This window comes from Papaver somniferum, chromosome 3 (genome assembly GCF_003573695.1).
Source record: "Papaver somniferum cultivar HN1 chromosome 3, ASM357369v1, whole genome shotgun sequence".
In the NCBI taxonomy this organism is placed as follows: Eukaryota; Viridiplantae; Streptophyta; class Magnoliopsida; order Ranunculales; family Papaveraceae; genus Papaver; species Papaver somniferum.
Window position 1 is genome coordinate 168,832,785 of NC_039360.1, and position 19,328 is coordinate 168,852,112.

Below are 19,328 nucleotides of genomic sequence, written 5' to 3' on the forward strand. Positions count from 1 at the left end.
ATGGAATTTCAGACACTGTCCATTCGACAGTCACTTCATAAGGAATGCAGTTGATCTCGGATACCTTGACAGTGTCTATCTAGTTATGAAATTCAGGCCTGCAGCTGAGAGTGTGCCAATTTTTTTTTATAAATGTCAAGCCTGTGTGCATATAATCAGAATGGACCTGTTCTTCCTAGATTCGGTTCAACCGACGTGAGGCCCATTTAAGAGAGTAATAGAGACGTTGCATAAATAGTTTTTTGAAATTTGTCTTATCATTTGGAATGTTTTTGTTATTGTGCAACTTTCTCAGGAATGTTTTGTTTTTATATATATTAAAAACCTTTGTTCCACAAACTCATTTTCCTCATCTTCTATTATCAGCCATTACCCACCAGCCAAATTATGTAACTAAAATATGTATTCATCAACTTGGAAGCGCATTTGCGAATTAACATGGTCCATTGGTGTGTAAATAGACCTACATTTTGGTTTTCTGGTAAATACTAATTGCAACATCCTCAAACTTTTTTTTTTTTAATCATGGTGCAACATTCAAAATGTATAGTCCACTAATGTTACAAAAACATAACCTGGCAGTTATATGTTTGTAGTAATGGGTCTAGAAAAAAGAATACCTTGTGAAATCACAAGAAGGGGTAGCGCAGCACGACTCACATTGCACACTTACTTGTTTTGCTGCCGAAGAAATTAAGTTATCCTTCTAACAATTTGATATGGTAATTAGATTTGGTAAATGGAGGTGGTGAATTATCGTAAGAAGTTGGTTGTTTCTAGTTAGAATCGGGTCTGTCAGAGAATTGACCTAATTGAATTCGAGGGTCCCCTGTCCTATAGTATATATATGTACGGCGAAGGATACAGCCATTTATCTCATTTTGCCTTCTTTGACGTCCTTTTTTCTACTTTAAGTTTTGTTTTTAGTTACATTTTTATAGTTTTTATTTATTTGCTATCTGGGATTCTGGAGATACTGGAAACGAGATATTCTATTGTTGTTTGCAGATCATTGGCTCACTCACAAGATGTGGTGGCCAAATGAGATACTTGGTAGTGGTACTACTACTACCCACCCTAAGGGTCTCAATCTTATTAGTGTATGAAGTAAGTGGGCTGTGGAATTCCAGCTCATGTTCTTCATTAGGTTTTTATCACGTGGCGTATTTCGTGTTTTTAACAAAATGCAACAAGATAGTTTTGAAGGATGGAATTCAATTGTGTCTATCTTCCAGACTCACTAATGCTGATGCAGTCAATCTCGGATACCTTGGCAATGTCTATCCTGCAGCCGAGTATATGCCAAATCTTAATACATGCTAAGCTTGTATCAGCCTGCCATTTCCCACCAGCCAAGCAAAATATATCTATTCATCAACTCGGAAGTACATTTGCGATTTAACAGGGCTACATTTTGGCAATGAATACGGTGCAAGATTGAAATGAGATTATTCCATGACTGTTTAGGTTATCCTTTTAACAATTTGAGATGGTAAATGGAATGAGATTATTCCATGATTGTCGTGTTTGAACGCCAAAATTGAATGACTTACACTCTTGGAAATGTATATCAAGATCACTAGGTTTCTCCCTGTCAGGACGGTGGGGCAAACTAGGCATTGACAAAGAGCAAAGTTTTGATTTGGAGCAGTTATGGGGGCAATAACTAGCCGCCCTCAAGGCACTGTTTAGAGTAAAAGGAGAGGATAGTAAGTGATAGGTACTGTTATCTACCTAAACACTGAAAACAGGTGCTCAATGGAATTTTCTATCTAAAACTTGAAAACAAAAAATAAAGCTATGGCACAGGGTAGACTTTAAAATAAACCTAAAGAAGTATCCTATGATACACTCTACTTAGGCCTAGCAACGGTTTAATGGAGTTATCATTCAATACAGTTGATTTCAACTACCTAAAAAATGAGTTTAGTGGAAAATGTATCTCTTCTGCTTCTTCTAAGTTTGAGGATGAAAACAGGAATTACCCAGCTTTTACTTAATCATGAGGTTAATGCATAGTAAATATTTTGTAGGTTTTTCCTACTCCCACTACCTAGAAAATGAGCTCAATGGGAAATGCATTACACTCTCTAGTTCTTCATGTGTGGGGATGAAAACAGAAATTACTCAATTTTTGCTTATGAAATTGACATATAGAACGAGCGGATGAATCTTGAATGAGATGATGGATCACCACCCTACTTGGTCCGTTTGGATATAATGTCATGTGTATGGTTTAGGAAACTCTTGCTTTTGTGCATCTCAAAATCTCGTGCCCCATTGTGTATGTGTTGGTCAGAGGAACCTTGTTTCGGTGTGGTCCATCGGATCAAGATTCGTACGTTTTTGTATTGGAATGCATAATTCATGAGGCTTGACATGTTTTAATATTTACATGAAAGAATTGTGCTTTTTAGCTTCATTTTACTAATCAAAATGGTTTTCTCTTTCATACCGCTTGAGCATTTTTGATTTAGTAGTACCACAACCAATTATTTTACATACGATTGGCTTTGATGACGCTTGCAAAACTACTTGATCAAAGGATAAACTTGTCAAAATTAACAAAACCGATCAAATATCTAATGGCCTATTGTGATACTGCCAGACCAAAAATGCTCTAGCGGTGTGAGCGTACTTATTTTTCCATCAAAATGGTCTTAATATAGTTAGGCTAGCAGCTATATAAACCACTACACTATTCACGTGAGGTTCCTAACTCTTTGTTATCTCCCTCTCTCTCTCTTTAAGCATCTTCTCTTCATTTTCTGCAACGTCTGAATGTTTAATCTCCTAAACAATTAATTAAGAATATCAACATTTCTAGATACTCACCACCGGCATTCATCCCCAGCTCTTGAAAAATTTGTTCTGAAGAGTTGCTTACTCAAGAATACGAAACGAAAAGCGCGAGCTTTTGGATGGCGTTTTCTGGCGGGCTGTCGTTTGTTTTTGTAACAGGAACATTCATTTTGTTTCTGGCTCTGAAGAGTGCAGAAGGAGGAACCCAATTTGTAAGAAAAGTGTTTAATGTTAAGAGCTCAAAACATGATGCATCTCACTTCTATTTTGATACTTTGCCTAACAACGGGAAGCATTCCGTCTCAAAGCCAAGGCCACGTGTTTTCAACGTGAGATATTTTGGAGCTGTTGGAGATGGTTGGAACGATGATACAGCTGCATTCACAATGGCATGGAAAGCGGCTTGTGAGGTCCGATCGGGCGTTGTTTTGGCTCCTGAAGGTTATATCTTCATGATCAATCCAACAACTTTCTACGGCCCTTGTAAACCAGGCTTAACATTCCAAGTAAGAAGCTTACATAGCACAAATTCTTTCAAGATAGAAACTAAACTGGTTTTAAGTAATTCAGCAGCTAAAAAAAAGTTCTGTTTTTGAGTAGGTGGACGGAGTTTTGATGCCCCCGGATGGACCGTATTTCTGGCCGAAATCTGTTAGTATGGCACAGTGGCTTGTGTTTTTTCAAGTTGATAGAATGACCCTTACAGGCGATGGAATCATTGAAGGAAATGGAGATAAATGGTGGGAGCTCCCATGCAAACCTCATCGGGTAATTCTTGTAACCAAGAAAGCTGCTAAAACCTATCTAGATTTTCTTTTCTTACCATTTTTCCATAACATAGCTGTGTTGAAATTTATTTAATTACAGGGTCCTAATGGAACGACGTTACCCGGACCTTGTGATAGTCCTGCAGTAAGCATTTCGGACGAAGAAAATTTCATATTTCTATCAGTAATTATGGTTCCTTACTGACATTATTGCGTACTCTTGGTTGTTTCAGTTGTTGATGTTCTTCTGGAGCTCAAATTTACATGTCAGTAATCTGCACATCAGAAACAGTCCTCAATTTCACATGAAATTTGATAACTGTACAGAAGTGGTCATTCGAAACATCTCCTTAGATTCCCCTGCATTAAGTCCAAACACAGATGGAATCCACATAGAGCAGACGAAGTCTGTTGGTATTTACGACACCAATATCGCAAACGGTACGGAAAAAAAATCAAACTCCCTAACAAATTTCAGTACTTTTTTTATGCAAGTTTCCTTCGTGATCCTATTTCCTTTTGGAACAGGTGATGATTGCATTTCAATTGGAGCTGGTTGTACGGACGTTGACATCAAGAACATCACCTGCACGCATAGCCATGGAATAAGGTAAGTTTTTACTCCCACAGAGTCCGACTCCGGAATGTTTGATTCTCCAAGCACTCATCAATTTTTTGGTTTCAACAGTATTGGAAGCCTTGGAGCAGAGCAAAATAGACGGGCTTGTGTCTCGAACATAACAGTCAGAAATGTATACATGAAAGATTCAGATAATGGTGTAAGGATCAAGACATGGCAAGGCGGCTCCGGCTCCGTCTCTGGAGTAACATTCCAGGACATAGAAATGGATAATGTTAGAAACTGCATCATCGTTGATCAGTACTATTGCCTTGCCGAAGAATGCCAGAACAAGACGTCGGCCGTGTTTATCAACGACGTCTCTTACATTAATATAAAAGGAACTTACGACGTGATAACTAAACCGGTGCACTTCGCGTGCAGCGACACTGTACCGTGTATGAACATAACAATATCAGAGGTCAATCTTCTGCCATCTGAAGGAAAGAGTGAGATTGACCCATTCTGTTGGAATGTGTACGGAAGACTAGAGACTGAAACAGAACCTCGAATAAGATGTTTACAAGAAGGAGAGCCTGACTCAGTTTCAGAGAGATTCCGCGATGTTTGTTAAAGAAATCACACTCTATACGAAGAATAACCGAAAGCTGAATATTGTACAGGTGCCCATGAGCCACTCATACAATTTTGCTATTTTTGTTCCTATTTATATATACTTCTCATTTCTTATAGCTGCTGGTTACTTGCAAGAGCTAGTCAGTTTGATTGTTAGCACTTGCAAGATCTTATTGTGATAGCTTCATAACGTGCGTAGCTGCAAGATCTGTGCAGTTGCTGTAATTTGGAATGTGTGTAATGTGGATAATCCAGATACAACATGTGTAGAAAATTATCATAAGTTCCTGAACATACACAAATTTGTATTTCCAAATTCCAAACACTACGATATGTTATTGTTACCAATAGTCATTACAAGAACAACTCCCTTCTCTAAATATATGAAAACGGCTACGATCCCTCACTATAATCTCCCTCTTAACAACTTTAGAGATGATCTTGGCTGCTTCATGACAGTCGCTACAAACTCGCAGATTCTTCACAATTCGTATTGTGGTTCCTTCGCTAGTGTTGACGAGTCCAAATGCAATTGCTAACTTCTCACTGTGAGTGGAAAGTGCATTTTCCTTCTCTTCCTCATCTACACTCTGAAGCACGAGATCCGTGTTTGGTTTATACCCAGCAATCTTCATCCTTGGACCTAACTCGCGAATCTTAGAGTAGATCTTGTCGGCTTGAGGGTGCGACCTGTCTCCCATGAAGAACTCATGAACCCTGTTATCTACCTCAATCCAACTGCAACCAGGTACTTTCAGAACTCCATTTTTTCTCATCTTCAACATAGAATTTGCAGAGTCATCAAGCCTACCCATGGAAGCATATATGCTAGCCAGATAAACATAACTTCCGGAGTGTTCAGAATTTAGCTCAAGGATACGTTGAACAACCATCTCTCCTCTCTCAAAATCTTTGTAGATCCGACAACCCCCGAGCAATGCACCCCAAACTATAGCATTTGGTTTGATTGGCATTGAATTGATCAAATCTTCTGCTTCATTTAGTCGGCCAGCACGGCTAAGTAGATCCACCATGCACCCGTAATGCTCGATTTGAGGAGTAATTCCATACTCTGATTCCATCAGCTTGAAATACTCAAGTCCCTTCTCGACCAACCCTGCATGTGTACAAGCCGATAATAATCCCATGAAAGTAACCTCGTTTGGATTGACTCCAGTCTTGAGCATTTCAAAAAAGTAAGAAAAAGCTTCTTCAGCATACCCATGCATTGCCAACCCAGTAACAATTATACTCCACGAGATCACATCTTTCTCTTTCATTGTTTCGAATACCCGCATACCTTCAGCTAAACATCCACATTTGATAAACATATCAGCCAGCGCGTTCCCTAAGAAGAGCTTCAACTCAACTTTGTTCCTTTTAATGAATAAATCGATCCACTTGCCCAAATCAAGTGCACCAAGCTGCGCACAAGCCGATAAAACGCATACAAGAGTTATGTCATTCGGTTTTACACTTCCAACTTGTTGCATTTTGCGAAACAGATGTATCACATCAGAATACTTCTCATTTTGTGTGTAGCCAGCGATAATTGCATTCCAAACAACCACATTCCTCTCAGGCATCTCATTAAAAAGGCAACGAGCCGAATCTAAGTCTCCCGACCGCGCATACCCTGTAATCATAGCAGACCAAGAGATCATATTCTTATCATCCATCTGATCAAATACACACCTGGCAGAGACCACGTCTCCGCACAATGAATAACCATTGACCATTGTGTTCCAAGAAACCACATCTCTCACAAGCATTTCGTCGAACAACAACTTAGCAGTTATAGGCAGCCCAAATCTAAAGTACATATCAACAAGAGAGTTACTAACACAAAGATTAGACTGGTGTCCCATCTTCGCAACAACAGCATGCACCTTCTGGCCATCGAAAACCGCAACAAGGCCAGAACATGCCTTCAAAACTGAAGTGAAAGTATATTCATCTGGCTGACGAAACGCCGGAGAATGCAGCTGGTTGCAAAAGCAATGAAGAGTTTGAAACCATTCACTATTTTGCGCGTAGGCTTTGAGCAATGTATTCCAAGCAATGACACTGGCATTAGGTAGTTGGTTGAAGATGAGTGCAGCATAGCGAACTTTGGAGTGAGTGGCGCAAACACCAATTATTTTGATGGTTATGAGATTAGGATCTATATATGGTGGAGCATTTGTAATGAGTTGTGTTTGTATTTGTAAGACATGTTTCATGTTCAGTTGGGACGTACATTTTAGTAGCAGCGCCGTGAGCTTACGGTGGTTATGCGGTGGAAGTGCCAGCTTGTCTCATTAGCAAGCAAGCATTTTACTAGCAATCACAACCGAGAAAGAGAGGACTTATGGCACGAAGCTTGAGAGACTTACTCTGATAGGCATATCAAGCTTCTCCAGTTTCATTTTAGCCCGCAATTGCCGAAAATTCCCCAAAGCAGCAAAGCTCCCTACCCTAGGGGTGTGGGCCGTGTCACGGTTTCTCCGTGCCACATTTCATTTTAGCCGTACTGATATTGTCAAATTTACGTTGTCTTCAATTTTTTTTTTCTTTTTCCGGAGCATAGCATTGAAATTATTAATTTTACAATATTTTTGATATTTTGACACTATTTTTTTCAACCAACTAAAAATCACTGCTAGATGATTACTACTAATTCAGAAAAAATTGACCGTAGCATTTGTGGTCCCTTTATTTAGAACGTGTGATTGGGGATACTTATATTAATTTGGGGATATAGAAAAAAGACAAAAACGGGATTTAAATAGTAAATCAAGGTCACCCCATATCCATGTATTTTCACTAATTCCTAATCTACCCCTTATTAATCAGATTTAGTGGTTAATAATAATTAGTTATGTTAATTGATTAGTTTGAAAACGGTTTATAGAAATCTTTATCATTTTGGAGAGATTAGAAGTAAGAATGTTGGGTTCCAAATTTTTAGTTGAGATGAGTGACCATAGTGACCAGAGAGATGTCTCTGAGTCTTTACATTAGCAACAAATATGTCTTTTATGTTAAATCTTCTCCAGATGTAACTTTGGATTCATCATGGCTGCATCTGAAAAATATCCTGCCGGCATTGATATAACTATGAATATCATGCCGGAACAACCTAAAACGGCATAGTATTCATAGTTATATCGATGCCGGCAGGATGTTTTTCAGGTACCATGGAATATTCAACCAACACAGTGTGCCGGCGTTGTTATCCGTCGTCCATCCATGCTGGCATTTGTTGGAAATTTTCATAAATGTTTGTCGCTTTCTGGGAGGGCGTAGCCCCTCCGGGCAGCGCCCCCTAGCAGAGTGCGAGACAGCGTCTCGTAGCATTTTTTTTGGTTTTGAAATTCAAAACCTATTCCGTTTTGAAATTTTTTCTGGTTTTGAAAAGTCCACTGCCGGCATAGTAAGTTAATTCTCGAGCATGCCGATACTACTAATGGCATAGTATATTGCTTAAATTTCTTTGCCGGCACATGATGTAAAGTATCCAGAAAATTGAATTTTTTTTCACTTGACTACCGGCATTGATAGATTTCTATCGAGCGTGCCGGTATATAGTTACGACATTGAATGTTAGTTAGCAAGCATGCCTGCACCATTTTACGACATGGTCTTCATCAATTCCGGCATGGTCTTCATCACTTCCGGCGATGTAAAAAAAATAATTTCCGAGATGATCTTCATCGCTATGACATGGTCTTCATCACTTCCGGCATGGTCTTCATCTATACCGACATGGTCTTCATTACTTTCGGCATGGTCTTCATCACTACCGACATGGTTTTCATCACTTCCGCCGTGGTCTTCATCACTTCCGGCATTCATCACTTCCGAATGTAAAAAAAGATCGTTTTTAAAGTGAGGATCCGACAGAGAAGGAGAAGAGAATTTGAAAGGGAGTGGGGAAAATTTAGAATTTGAAAGGAGTGGGGAATATTTAGGTTTCAAATCCCTAACCCTAAAAGAGATTAATAAGAAGTGAAGATGGAAACGGGGATATGATTTTGTTTTTTGATTTAAGTTTTTTGATTTTTATTTTGAGGAAGGGTATTTTAGTATTTTTGCCCGTAAAAAACCCCTTAGCAGATACTATTGCTTGGGAAAAGTAATTTATATCCCCAATTAATATAAGTATCTCTCAATCGCGCATTCTTTATTTATTCATACATTTTTTTCTTTTCTTTCTTTTTGTCATTCGCGGTATGGTTTATATATATATATATATATATATATATATATATATATATATATATACATTAATATATTAAAAGAGAAATAAATTTAAAACCTAATTTTTTTAATAAAATGATATATTTCTCTCTTTCAATCATTTCATGATATATAATCTCCCTATCTAATGACTTGAATTTGAACCGTTGATAATTATTACTAAAATTAAGTACTAAGTACAATTTAGGTCATAGAGTGGATTTTAGGCCAAATGGTACACTTTGGCCTGCAAGAAAATTTCGATTGAAAGTCTCGAGGCATAATTGTAATGTGAAATCCGGATGTCAATGGAAGAACATTTTTAGGTGCTTTTTCGGTTACTCTAAAGTTCAGGAATGTGCATGATAGCTTTGAATGGCTTTTCAATTCAATTTATGGTGCTTCTGATCCAGCGGATTATGAGAAGTTTTGGCAAAAACTTAATGATATCATAACTATTATGGATTAACCCTAGTGTTTTGGTGGTGATTGAAATGCAATTCTATATCAGGATGAGGGGAATCAAAATGGTGGGCATAAGAGAACGGAAAGAATTTCAGAAAATTAATTCCAATAACTTAATTGATATTCCAACACCTGGTGGTTTTTTTATTTGGAAAAATTCTCAAAATCCACGTATTCTGAGTAGATTAGACATGCTTTTTTCACAGCTGTTTGGGTGGAAAAGTGCATTTTCTTGGTCAATTCAGATTAAAAAGACCTATTTCAGATGACACTCCAATATGGTTAGACTCCGATATGGGTAGCCTAACTAAACCTCTTTTCAAATTTGAGAATTATAATTTATCTCATCCTGATATTTTAACACAAATGAAGATTTGGTGGTCAAATTTAGTGTTTTCTATTTGACCTAGATATGGGCTAGTTTGGGATAAACTTTAAAACAAATGAAGATTTGGTGGTCAAATTTAGAGTTTTCTAGTTGACCTAGACATGGGCTAGCTTGGGATAAACTTTTTCACTAAAAGCGGGGAAGGGAGGTTCTGTGTCATTGCAGAGAGAGGTTTATAAAATAGAAGCTCTGACTGATGCTCTTGATAGTCTTGGAGAGTTTAATGGTCTTACTCAGGATGATTATGTGGCAAGAGAAGCTGCTAAATCAATTCATGAAAAGGTCACACTAAATTTGGCAAGGAAGTGGTTCTCTAGAATAAAAAGATAGTGGATGACCATGGGGAAATATACTCAAATGTTTTCCTAACAACCATAAAGTGAATGCCATCCATTCTCTGGTGATAAATGGAAGTGTGTGTCATGACAGGATCAAATCAATCAATAAGCAAAGAACTTTTATGTAAGAATATCTCTTGCAGACCAAAACTTGATGATATGGAGTTGTCTCTTTTAAGTTTGCACCATGCAATCGTGTTTGAGAAGCCATTTGAAGAAGAAGAAGTCAAGAAAGTGATTTAAAATTTTGGCACCCACAAATCTCCTGGTCTACATGGTTACACCATGGAGTTTTTCAAGGTTGTGTAAGAATTATCAAAGTGTACCTTATGGATGTGATCAAAGAGTTTGAGCAAAATGGTTGTATTTATTAGAGATTGAATTGTACTAACATCATCTTGATTTCAAAATGTGACGGAGATATATGCAAAATTTCAGGCCAATAAACTAATTAGTGGGGTATATAAAATAATCTCTAAGTTGTTGACAAATAGATTGAAGATTATATTTCCTACTATCATTTCAGAGTTTCAAGAGGCTTTTATGGATAATAAACAAATAACTGAGGGTATCTTTATTGCTTCAGAACTCGTAGATTCTAGATAGGGGTGTCAACAGGTTTTATAGGGCATGAGTAGTAAATTATCCGGAACAAGGAGTTGTCATTTTATTCGGTACCGGATCCAACTCCTAAATTAACGGTTAGAACCAGATCCGAGTAAAAGGTAGGGTATCGGTTGGTATTTAGAAAACAATATATTTTCTTTCTTCTAAAAAGCACATATATTCTCCACTTTATTTTTGAAACATAATTTATTTTAATACAAAATTAAAGTTATTTTTATGAATGGTGTAAATAAATATTATTTTTTCTTTTAAAAAATGGATAATAAAAAAATATCAAAGTTAACTAGATAAATGTTCTAGATCTCGGTAAATATACTTTTTTTTTGATAAAGGGAAATTTTATAACAACTAACTGGAAAAACATACATTGTTTTGCTTACATAGAATACCTAACCAGATTTCCTTTCTAGATTTCTCCCAACATCTAGAATCGACATGCACATCCGCATGTCTATTAAGGAATTTTGCTAAATTATCTGCTAGACTATTACACGATCCCGAATATAAACATAAGAAGAACTAACAAGAAAACTTTGAAGATCTAAAGCTTGTAGCAGAAAAGATTTTGACCTCCAGTTAACATCAAAATTTTTCTTTTTTAGACTACTTATCACATTATAGTTATCATTGAGGAAGATTAGTCTTTCCTTTCCACTTCTTTGTCCCCATCTTGTAGCTTCTCGGCAAGTTCTGGATTCTGCCTCTTCAGCACTTGAGCACCATCATGTCCCTCCTGTGAAGTCACCAATTAAACCTTCATTATTTACTTCCACAATACCATAAACAAATTTGTTAGTTTTGCTCTGAAAAGCAGCATCGAAATATATATACGCTACATCCTGCAATCTGTTGCAACTCTCATGGATACATCCTGGATGAGAAATATCACACACAGATGGAGACCTCAAATTTACAGCATCACATTGAGAAGTAGACTTCAGATTAAAAGCATAACCTAAACCTTTCCGCAAATATTGGAGACTGTCCTTCTTAATGAATTCTATCAGATCATTAGGATTAGGTGTAACATTATCAAAAACAACTTTACACCTATATTTCCATATATACCAAAGAACATAAACAAAGAAATTTATGTTAGTGCAATCCTTCAACCACATAAAACACCAATTCTTGTAGGATATATTAGCAGCATAATAAAAATTTTGAGAGAAAGAGAGTCCTCTCCATATAGCTTCAGAAAACAACATCTAGTAAAGAGATGATCAATTGTTTCAATCACATAGTTATTACATAAGGGACAATTGACATCAATAGGTGTATATTTTCCTAAAACTTCCCTAACAGGCAAGCAACCACTTAAAGTTTTTCAGAGAAAGAGTTTAACCCTAGGCAGGATATTAAGATTCCATATTCCTTTCCACTCTACAGGTATCTTCACATGATTTATATCACATAAGAAATTATAGGCAGACTTAAAAGAAACAGAGCCATCTTTAGTGCCTATCCACATCATGGTATCTTTCTTTCCAGTGTCACAGTCCGGCTTAACCAATCTAATTTTTTTTTGATAGTATCATTATCAAACACCTTATTGATAAGATTAAGGTTTCATTTAACTTCTACATAAATGATATCTGCAACTTTAGTAACTAACTGAATGCAACTGTTTTCTTTTGGTTTAGGGGAATCACCTTTAGGTAGCCATCTATCAGTCCAAATTTCTATGTCTCTACCGTTTCCTAACAACCAACAATGATTTTCTTTAATAATGTATAAACCTTTACATATGCTGGTCCAAACCCAAGACTTAACAGACTTCTTCTTGTACTTCAGGGGATCAGAGTTAGGGAAATATTTATGCTTAAGAATGATGCACCAAAGTTTTTCCGGATTCTTAATTAATCTCCATGCAAGTCTAGTAAGCAAAGAAAGATTAAATTTATAAGGACTCTTTATGCCCAAACCTCCATTAGCTTTACTAGAGTAGATGAAGTCCCAGGCTTTTATGTATAGACCTCTACTACTTTTACTTTTCTGCCACCAAAACTCTCTTTGCAAGGTATCTAATTTATCTAAGGTTTTTTTCGGAAGAAGAAAACACATCATTTGGTACATGGGCATAACACTGGTGACAGAACAGATGAGAGTAGTTCTACCTGCTTGAGAGAGAAATTTTGCCTTCCAACCTTGAACTCTATTATAAACTCTATCTAACAAATTTTGGTAATTGAAACTTTTGGATCTGTTAAAAAACAGAGGGGTCCCTAAGTAGGTGTCATTTTTTTGTGATTCTACCAACTTTAAGAATTCTAGCCAGAAGCATACAATGTTTGTTTTCAATTTTTTTGCTAAAATATATTCCTGATTTCTGATAATTTATAACCTGACCCGAAGAATCACTAAAGATTTTAAGAATATCTAGTAGGTTTCTAGCTTGAACTATAATGGCAGAGGTAAACAAAAAAAAATCGTCTGCAAAAAATAAATGAGAAGTAGAGGGACAATGCTTAATAACTTTTATACCAGAAATCTAACCATTAGCTTTAGCATAAGCAAGAAGTCTAGAAAGGGTTTCCATACATATAATGAAGATATAGGGTGACATAAAGTCACCCTATCTAATACCTCTAGTAGGAAAAAAAGTTTCCCCTTGCGAACAATTAACAAGCACAGACATAGAGACACTAGATATGCAATTATAAACTAAGTCACAAAAATCTTTAGAGAAACCAAACTTTTATAACACAAACATTACAAAATTCCATTCCAGCCTATCAAAGGCTTTCGAAAGATCTAGTTTAACGGCCATATGGCCATTTTTCCTTTTACTCATGTTCATGGTATGGAGGATTTCATGTGTCACTATAATGTTGTCTGTGATCTGTCTGTTGCGAATGAAGGCCGATTGGTTCTGAGATATAATCTTGTATTTCAATGGCTTAATTCTATTGGCTATTATTTTAGTCACTATCTTATAAATAGCATTACCAAGACTAATCGACCCGAAATCACTTGGTGTTTTTGGCATTTTAGTTTTAGGTATAAGAGTAATAAAAGAATGATTAACAGTCTGATTAAAACATCTGTTTCTAAAAACAATTTGAACCCAAATGACTATGTCATCTTTAAGAAGTTCCCAATGTTGCTGGTAAAAACCAGGGGGAAAGCCGTCAGGCCCTGGAGTCCCCCAAACATTTATCATAAATAAAGCTTCTTTTATTTCAGATTCACTAAAAATTTCATTCAGTTTTTCGTTGTCGTCTACACCTATAGAAGGACTTAGAAACTCACCAAAAATGGGATTTATGACATTTTCATTGCTGCTAGCTATGTTTCTGAAGTGGTTTGTTAGCAAGTGACTTAGCTGTTGTTGACCTTCAACTAGAGTCCTGTACTATCTCTTAAGGCATGAATCCTGTTATACCTATTTCTATCAGAGGCATACTGGTGAAAAAAAATTAATATTGCTGTCATTTTCATTGATCCAGGTTTCTTTAACATGTTGGCCCCAATAGGCCTTCTCTATCTCATACCAGTTAAACAGATCATTTTGAAGCTGCTCTATTTTGATTTTCGTTTCTAAACTAAATGGTTTCTTATTATCATTGTCAATATTCTCTAGGATATTAGATATATTCCTAAAAATGTTACCAAAGTCTTTTCTATTCCACACCCTCAAATCAATTTATAGATTTTTAAGTGTCTGAAACAGATTGAAGTTCCCTGACTTACTTTTTTGAATGGATGTTTCTATAACTTTACTATAATCCTTGTGTTCTACCCAGCATTTCATGTACCTATAAGGTTTCATACATTTATTACTAGTGGGGTATGTTTCTAACAGTATCGGGGCGTGGTACGAAGCGACCCTAGTAAGATGTTTATTACTCGATTTTGCAAAAAGCTCTAGCCATTTATGATTTACTAAGACCCTATCAATCCTTTCTTGAATATGTTGTGTACCGGTTCTTCTATTTGTCCATGTAAATGGGAGGCATGTGAAGTTAAGATCTACTAAACCTAGGGTTTGTATACAGTGAAAAACGTAAGAGAAACTACTAGTCGGGGGACTATTCCCTCCTTCTTTATCATCCTTATGAAGAATAAAGTTCATATCACCAATAATAACCCAAGGAGCATTCACAGAACTAATAATTTTAATGAAATTCCGTTGTTCATTCCTAAGATTATTATCTAAAGCACCATATATAAAAGTAACGAAAACATTCATGTTATCTTTAATAACTTGAAAATGAAAGACATTATCTTTAAACATGCAAAATTTTGCAGAGACTCCCTGATTCCATGCAATGGCAAAACCACCTGATCTGCCAATTGATGGCATAATAAACCAATCTTTTACTTTTAACCTCTTAAAAACTTTCTCCACTACTGAAATGTTAACTTTTGTCTCAGACAGGAAGATCATGTCCAAATTATGAGATTTATTTAAGTGCTGCAAATGATCTTGTTTTACCCTGGAGATTCCAGGATAAAACCTTGAAGTCATACCAAAATTCCTTATCTTCCATGACCATGTAACTGAAAAATAGCTTTTATACAGTGGTAAAAAACTATCCATGATGCAATCGAGGAAAAAACATAAATAAGTGCAAATGCCTATAACACACTTTTTTTGAACAAATCTTTCAAAAATAAACATGCTTGACTTTGGTTTAAAGGATTTATAGATCATCATAAAGGACATAGCTATGCAGAAATTTATATGTAAGATATACTTATAATTTAAACAACTTAAAAAGGTGAAATCTTTAAAGAAGTAGTTTTCACAGTTTACCTCATGAATAGTAGTTTGCTGCACAGAGAAAGAATTATCAGAGCTAGTATCATCTTTGGATATATCCATAGTCTTCCCATCAAATTTTTCAGCTTCCTTTTCAATAATACTCCAGCAGAGAGAATTCTCCTCCTCGTTAGTAATTATCTCAGCAGTTTTTCGAGTTTCCCCAGCCATATCCACTACAAAGTCACTGTTATTCTTCTTGACCATGACCCAAGAGTCATCCTTCTTCCTATCCATTGCAGTATCCTGACTTAGGAGTCTAAACCAGTCTTCTTGCCTTATCTTTTGTTTCAATTCCTTCTGGCTAGATCCACTGTTATCAGTAATAGGAGATTTTCCTTTCATTAATCTTCTTATTTCTGCATTCACCCTATCTTCAAAGTTACTGCTACTTCCCTCATCAGGATTTTCTCCATCACCACATGCAACTCTCCTTCTGTCGCCAATCACATCTACTCCATCCATCTCCTCATTATTGAAGGTGAAACTGTTGTCTTCATCTATTCTCCTCCTTTTTATACCTCTTCTTTGAACATTTTCTCTATCAATTTCACTATCATATATTCTTATTCCAGCAACAGCAGAGGCTAAGTTCTCCATTCCAATATTGTTTTGAGTAGACTGATTTGTCTCCCTTGTTTGATCCTCTTCTTCATTATAAACAAACACTTTAGGACAATTTTTATTGTAAACTCCTCTTCTAGCTTTGCACTTCTCCTCAGAATGAGCAGCATCAACATGCCAGCACTTAAAACAGGTACCACGTGGAATCTCCATAAAGAAAATTTTCACTTTGATTGTTTCTCAGTCATTTGAGTCAATAAGGATAACTTTAACTTCATGGATAAGAGCTTTTCCTTGGGAAATATCAACAATAATATGAGCTTTAAACTCTCCTTGATTGTTCAAAGGACTAATAAGAGTAAGCACTTTTCCAATTTTTTCTGCCACTTGTTTTGCCACAAATCCCATCTCTACCAAGTCTCCTCTTAAGATGAATTTGACCTAATAATCCTAAGCCGTAAAGTATACTTCCTCCACTCTAGTTTCATTGTTCCACATTCTCATAGAAGTAAGATAACCTTGGACTCTGTTCGGTATTGAATAGATGGCAGCAACAAAATCAGCATCATTTGAGAATCTGATGATGAATATCTTGGGATCAGCTGTCTTCTTTATAATTATTCTGCCAGTTGGAGAACAAGACAAGTTAAGAGCATGTACTACTTCTCCAGTCTTAAGACCCCTATGATCATCACTTTTCTTCATTTCCTTAAAATTTTTGACAATAACTCTAGGATTTTTTTTGTTTTCTATATCAACTGCAGCATTTCTAAGAAACTCTACATATTTCTTAACTGAAATTGTAAGAGGTTGAGAATTATCCTCTAAAATATCAGTAAGATGTGAAACGTAGTTCCTAGTTGGAACATCAGACATTTCTCCTGGTAGCAGAAGAAAGAAAAGTTAATGTTTTTTGTGTGAAGTGTAGAAAGAGAAGCTGTGGATTTGGTTTTTTGTTTCTTATTTGTAAAGGTGTACTGAAAGATTTGGCTTATGGGGTTTTTAAGAATAATAGACATAGGATTTATGTATATATAGATGCAATCTCTGAGGTTAATTGACACTTGTATGCAATGCCAAGGAGGTGACAGAGAATTGATATGATTACTACTACGGATTTTATGATTGCATGCAATCCTATAACTGTAGCTTCTATAAAAATTTTCCACTTGTGTAGACCCTCTCAACATTTCTGATTTATAAAGTCTAGAAATAGTTTTATAGTTTTTAGAAGAAACATTACTACTCAAGGTAAATGGCACTTGTAGCAGGAGATCGATATAACCGAAGTTCTGATAAAAATAGCCACTGACATGAAGGGTAATGCTGATGCTATCACTGACAAGAAGACTACTGCTGATGCTATTCCATTTTTTTGAAGTATTCCCCAAGTAATTTATAAACCTGATAGTAATGATTACTTCTATAAAATAATAACCAGGAAATGGCTTGAGGGGATTGTCCTTACTCAAAAAGAAAGATCCTTTACTTGCACCCAAAGAAAGTTCCTTTTGCTGACTAGAGAAACCTTGTAAACACTGTAGTAATTCTCTCATTCTCGGAAAGAAGCTGTTGACCGGAGATGGCCTCAACTGAGCATTAGCTCCAATAATGCTTTCCCTGCATAAACAGAAAAGCAGGCAACAAATTGTGATAATTAAACAAGAATTAAAATTGCTCATATTAAAACCTAAAATAAGACTAATTTTGAAAATTTGAAAATCAGAAATTAAACTATCAAATTGGGCACCAAGAAAAAAAGAAAGGAGAAATTGGCTAGAGGGAATCCAAATATAAGAAAAGTTTGAAAGAAATCAGGGAGGTAGATATGGATGAGAAAACAGGAGAAGACCTAAAATCGCTTTGACAAAAGAAATCGATGAAACTAAAGAAAACCAGTGAAGAAACTAAAAATTAAACCCAAAAAGGTTCAAAGAACGAACGAAAATAAAGAAAAAGAAGATTGGGGCTAGTAATAATCTTCCATCTACGAAGAATCAGAGTTTCATGGAAATTTTTTGAAGGATTTTTGAAACTGGGTTGACTCGGTTTTATCGCCGATCCGCAGAGCCATATACCTATCTCTCAATCTTAGCTCTTGTAGTCAATCCTCTACTCACTGCCGTATGAAACCTATTGTTTAACCCTAATTCTTTCTTTCTTTCTTCCTTCTTTCTTCTTGGTAAATATACTAAAAAAATGATGAATAACCGGGTACCCGTTACCTGCGAGTACCTTTCAGGTATATAAATTACTAGCGGCAGGATCGTCCTAGGCATACCATCCCGCCCTAGGCCCAAATATTAGAGGGGCCCAAAAAAATGCAGGTTATAGATATTGTCATTGAGATCACTAAATAGTTTTTTTAATGATAGTTTTTATAATTTTTGGCTCACATTTAATGATTTTTTTTTAAATTTTATTAATCCTTATAAATCATCCTTTATGGCACAAAGTTATTATAAATCATTAAGTTTAATTTAGTTATTTATAAACATTTTGCACCAAATGTTGTATTTTGGTGATGTTTTTTTAGTAAAAAGCAATTAAAAGTGTTAAAAAATGTGGGCGGCCTTTGGCTGCTATTAGTTTTTACAACGGTGTTAACCAAATAAATTTTGGTTACTTTTGAATTCTTATTGGACTTTTATATGCACGCATAATTATATTGTTCAATTAATTTAATATATTCGATTCATCATTAATCATTTATGTTCATGTACTTTTAAAAAAAAAATCCATTTTTGAAAGTTTGCCCCGAGTCCTTAAAATGGTAGAGGATCCAATTTTAAAACTCGAAACCGAGTGATTTGGTTCCTATTGACAACCCTGATTCTAGAGAAAGAACTAGTTCTCATGGTCTTATGGTTAAAGTTGATCTAGAAAAGGCTTTTGAAAACATAAGTTACAACTATCTAGATTACACTCTTGAAAGATTTGGTTTTGACAAGGTATGGAGGAACTGGATTAAATGGCGTCCTTGTACAACAATCTATGGTCTTCAATGGAATTACATCCCCATTATTCTGCAGTAGCAAAGGGATTAAACAAGGTGATCCTATTTCACCTTTTCTTCTCAGTTTGGTTGTTAAAGTTTTATCTTTAATGATTAAGAAAGTTGTTGCTCGGAAACTCATTTCTGGTTTTAAGCCTTCTCAAGATGCAAGTCCAATTAATCATCTGCAGTTTGAAGATG

General features: G+C 35.9%; 2 protein-coding genes across 3 annotated transcripts; one reads left to right on the plus strand and one right to left on the minus strand.

Moving 5' to 3' along the window:
* Nucleotides 1-2,720: 2,720 nt before the first annotated feature.
* LOC113357976 (polygalacturonase At1g48100-like) lies at nucleotides 2,721-5,043 on the plus strand. Of its 2 annotated transcripts, XM_026601466.1 has the most exons (6): nucleotides 2,721-3,308; nucleotides 3,403-3,570; nucleotides 3,670-3,714; nucleotides 3,803-4,010; nucleotides 4,098-4,179; nucleotides 4,258-5,039. In XM_026601466.1, the coding sequence occupies exons 1-6, from the start codon at nucleotides 2,922-2,924 to the stop codon at nucleotides 4,760-4,762; spliced, it is 1,395 nt and encodes a 464-aa protein (XP_026457251.1). In that variant the 5' UTR covers nucleotides 2,721-2,921; the 3' UTR covers nucleotides 4,763-5,039. The 2 variants fall into 2 exon arrangements, with proteins under 2 accessions (XP_026457251.1, XP_026457250.1); XM_026601465.1 differs by having other exon boundaries at nucleotides 3,803-4,179; nucleotides 4,258-5,043.
* Nucleotides 5,028-7,123, minus strand: LOC113357974 (pentatricopeptide repeat-containing protein At3g62890-like). The gene has a single exon (XM_026601464.1). The coding sequence runs from the start codon at nucleotides 6,984-6,986 to the stop codon at nucleotides 5,106-5,108; it is 1,881 nt and encodes a 626-aa protein (XP_026457249.1). The 5' UTR covers nucleotides 6,987-7,123; the 3' UTR covers nucleotides 5,028-5,105.
* Nucleotides 7,124-19,328: the final 12,205 nt, after the last annotated feature.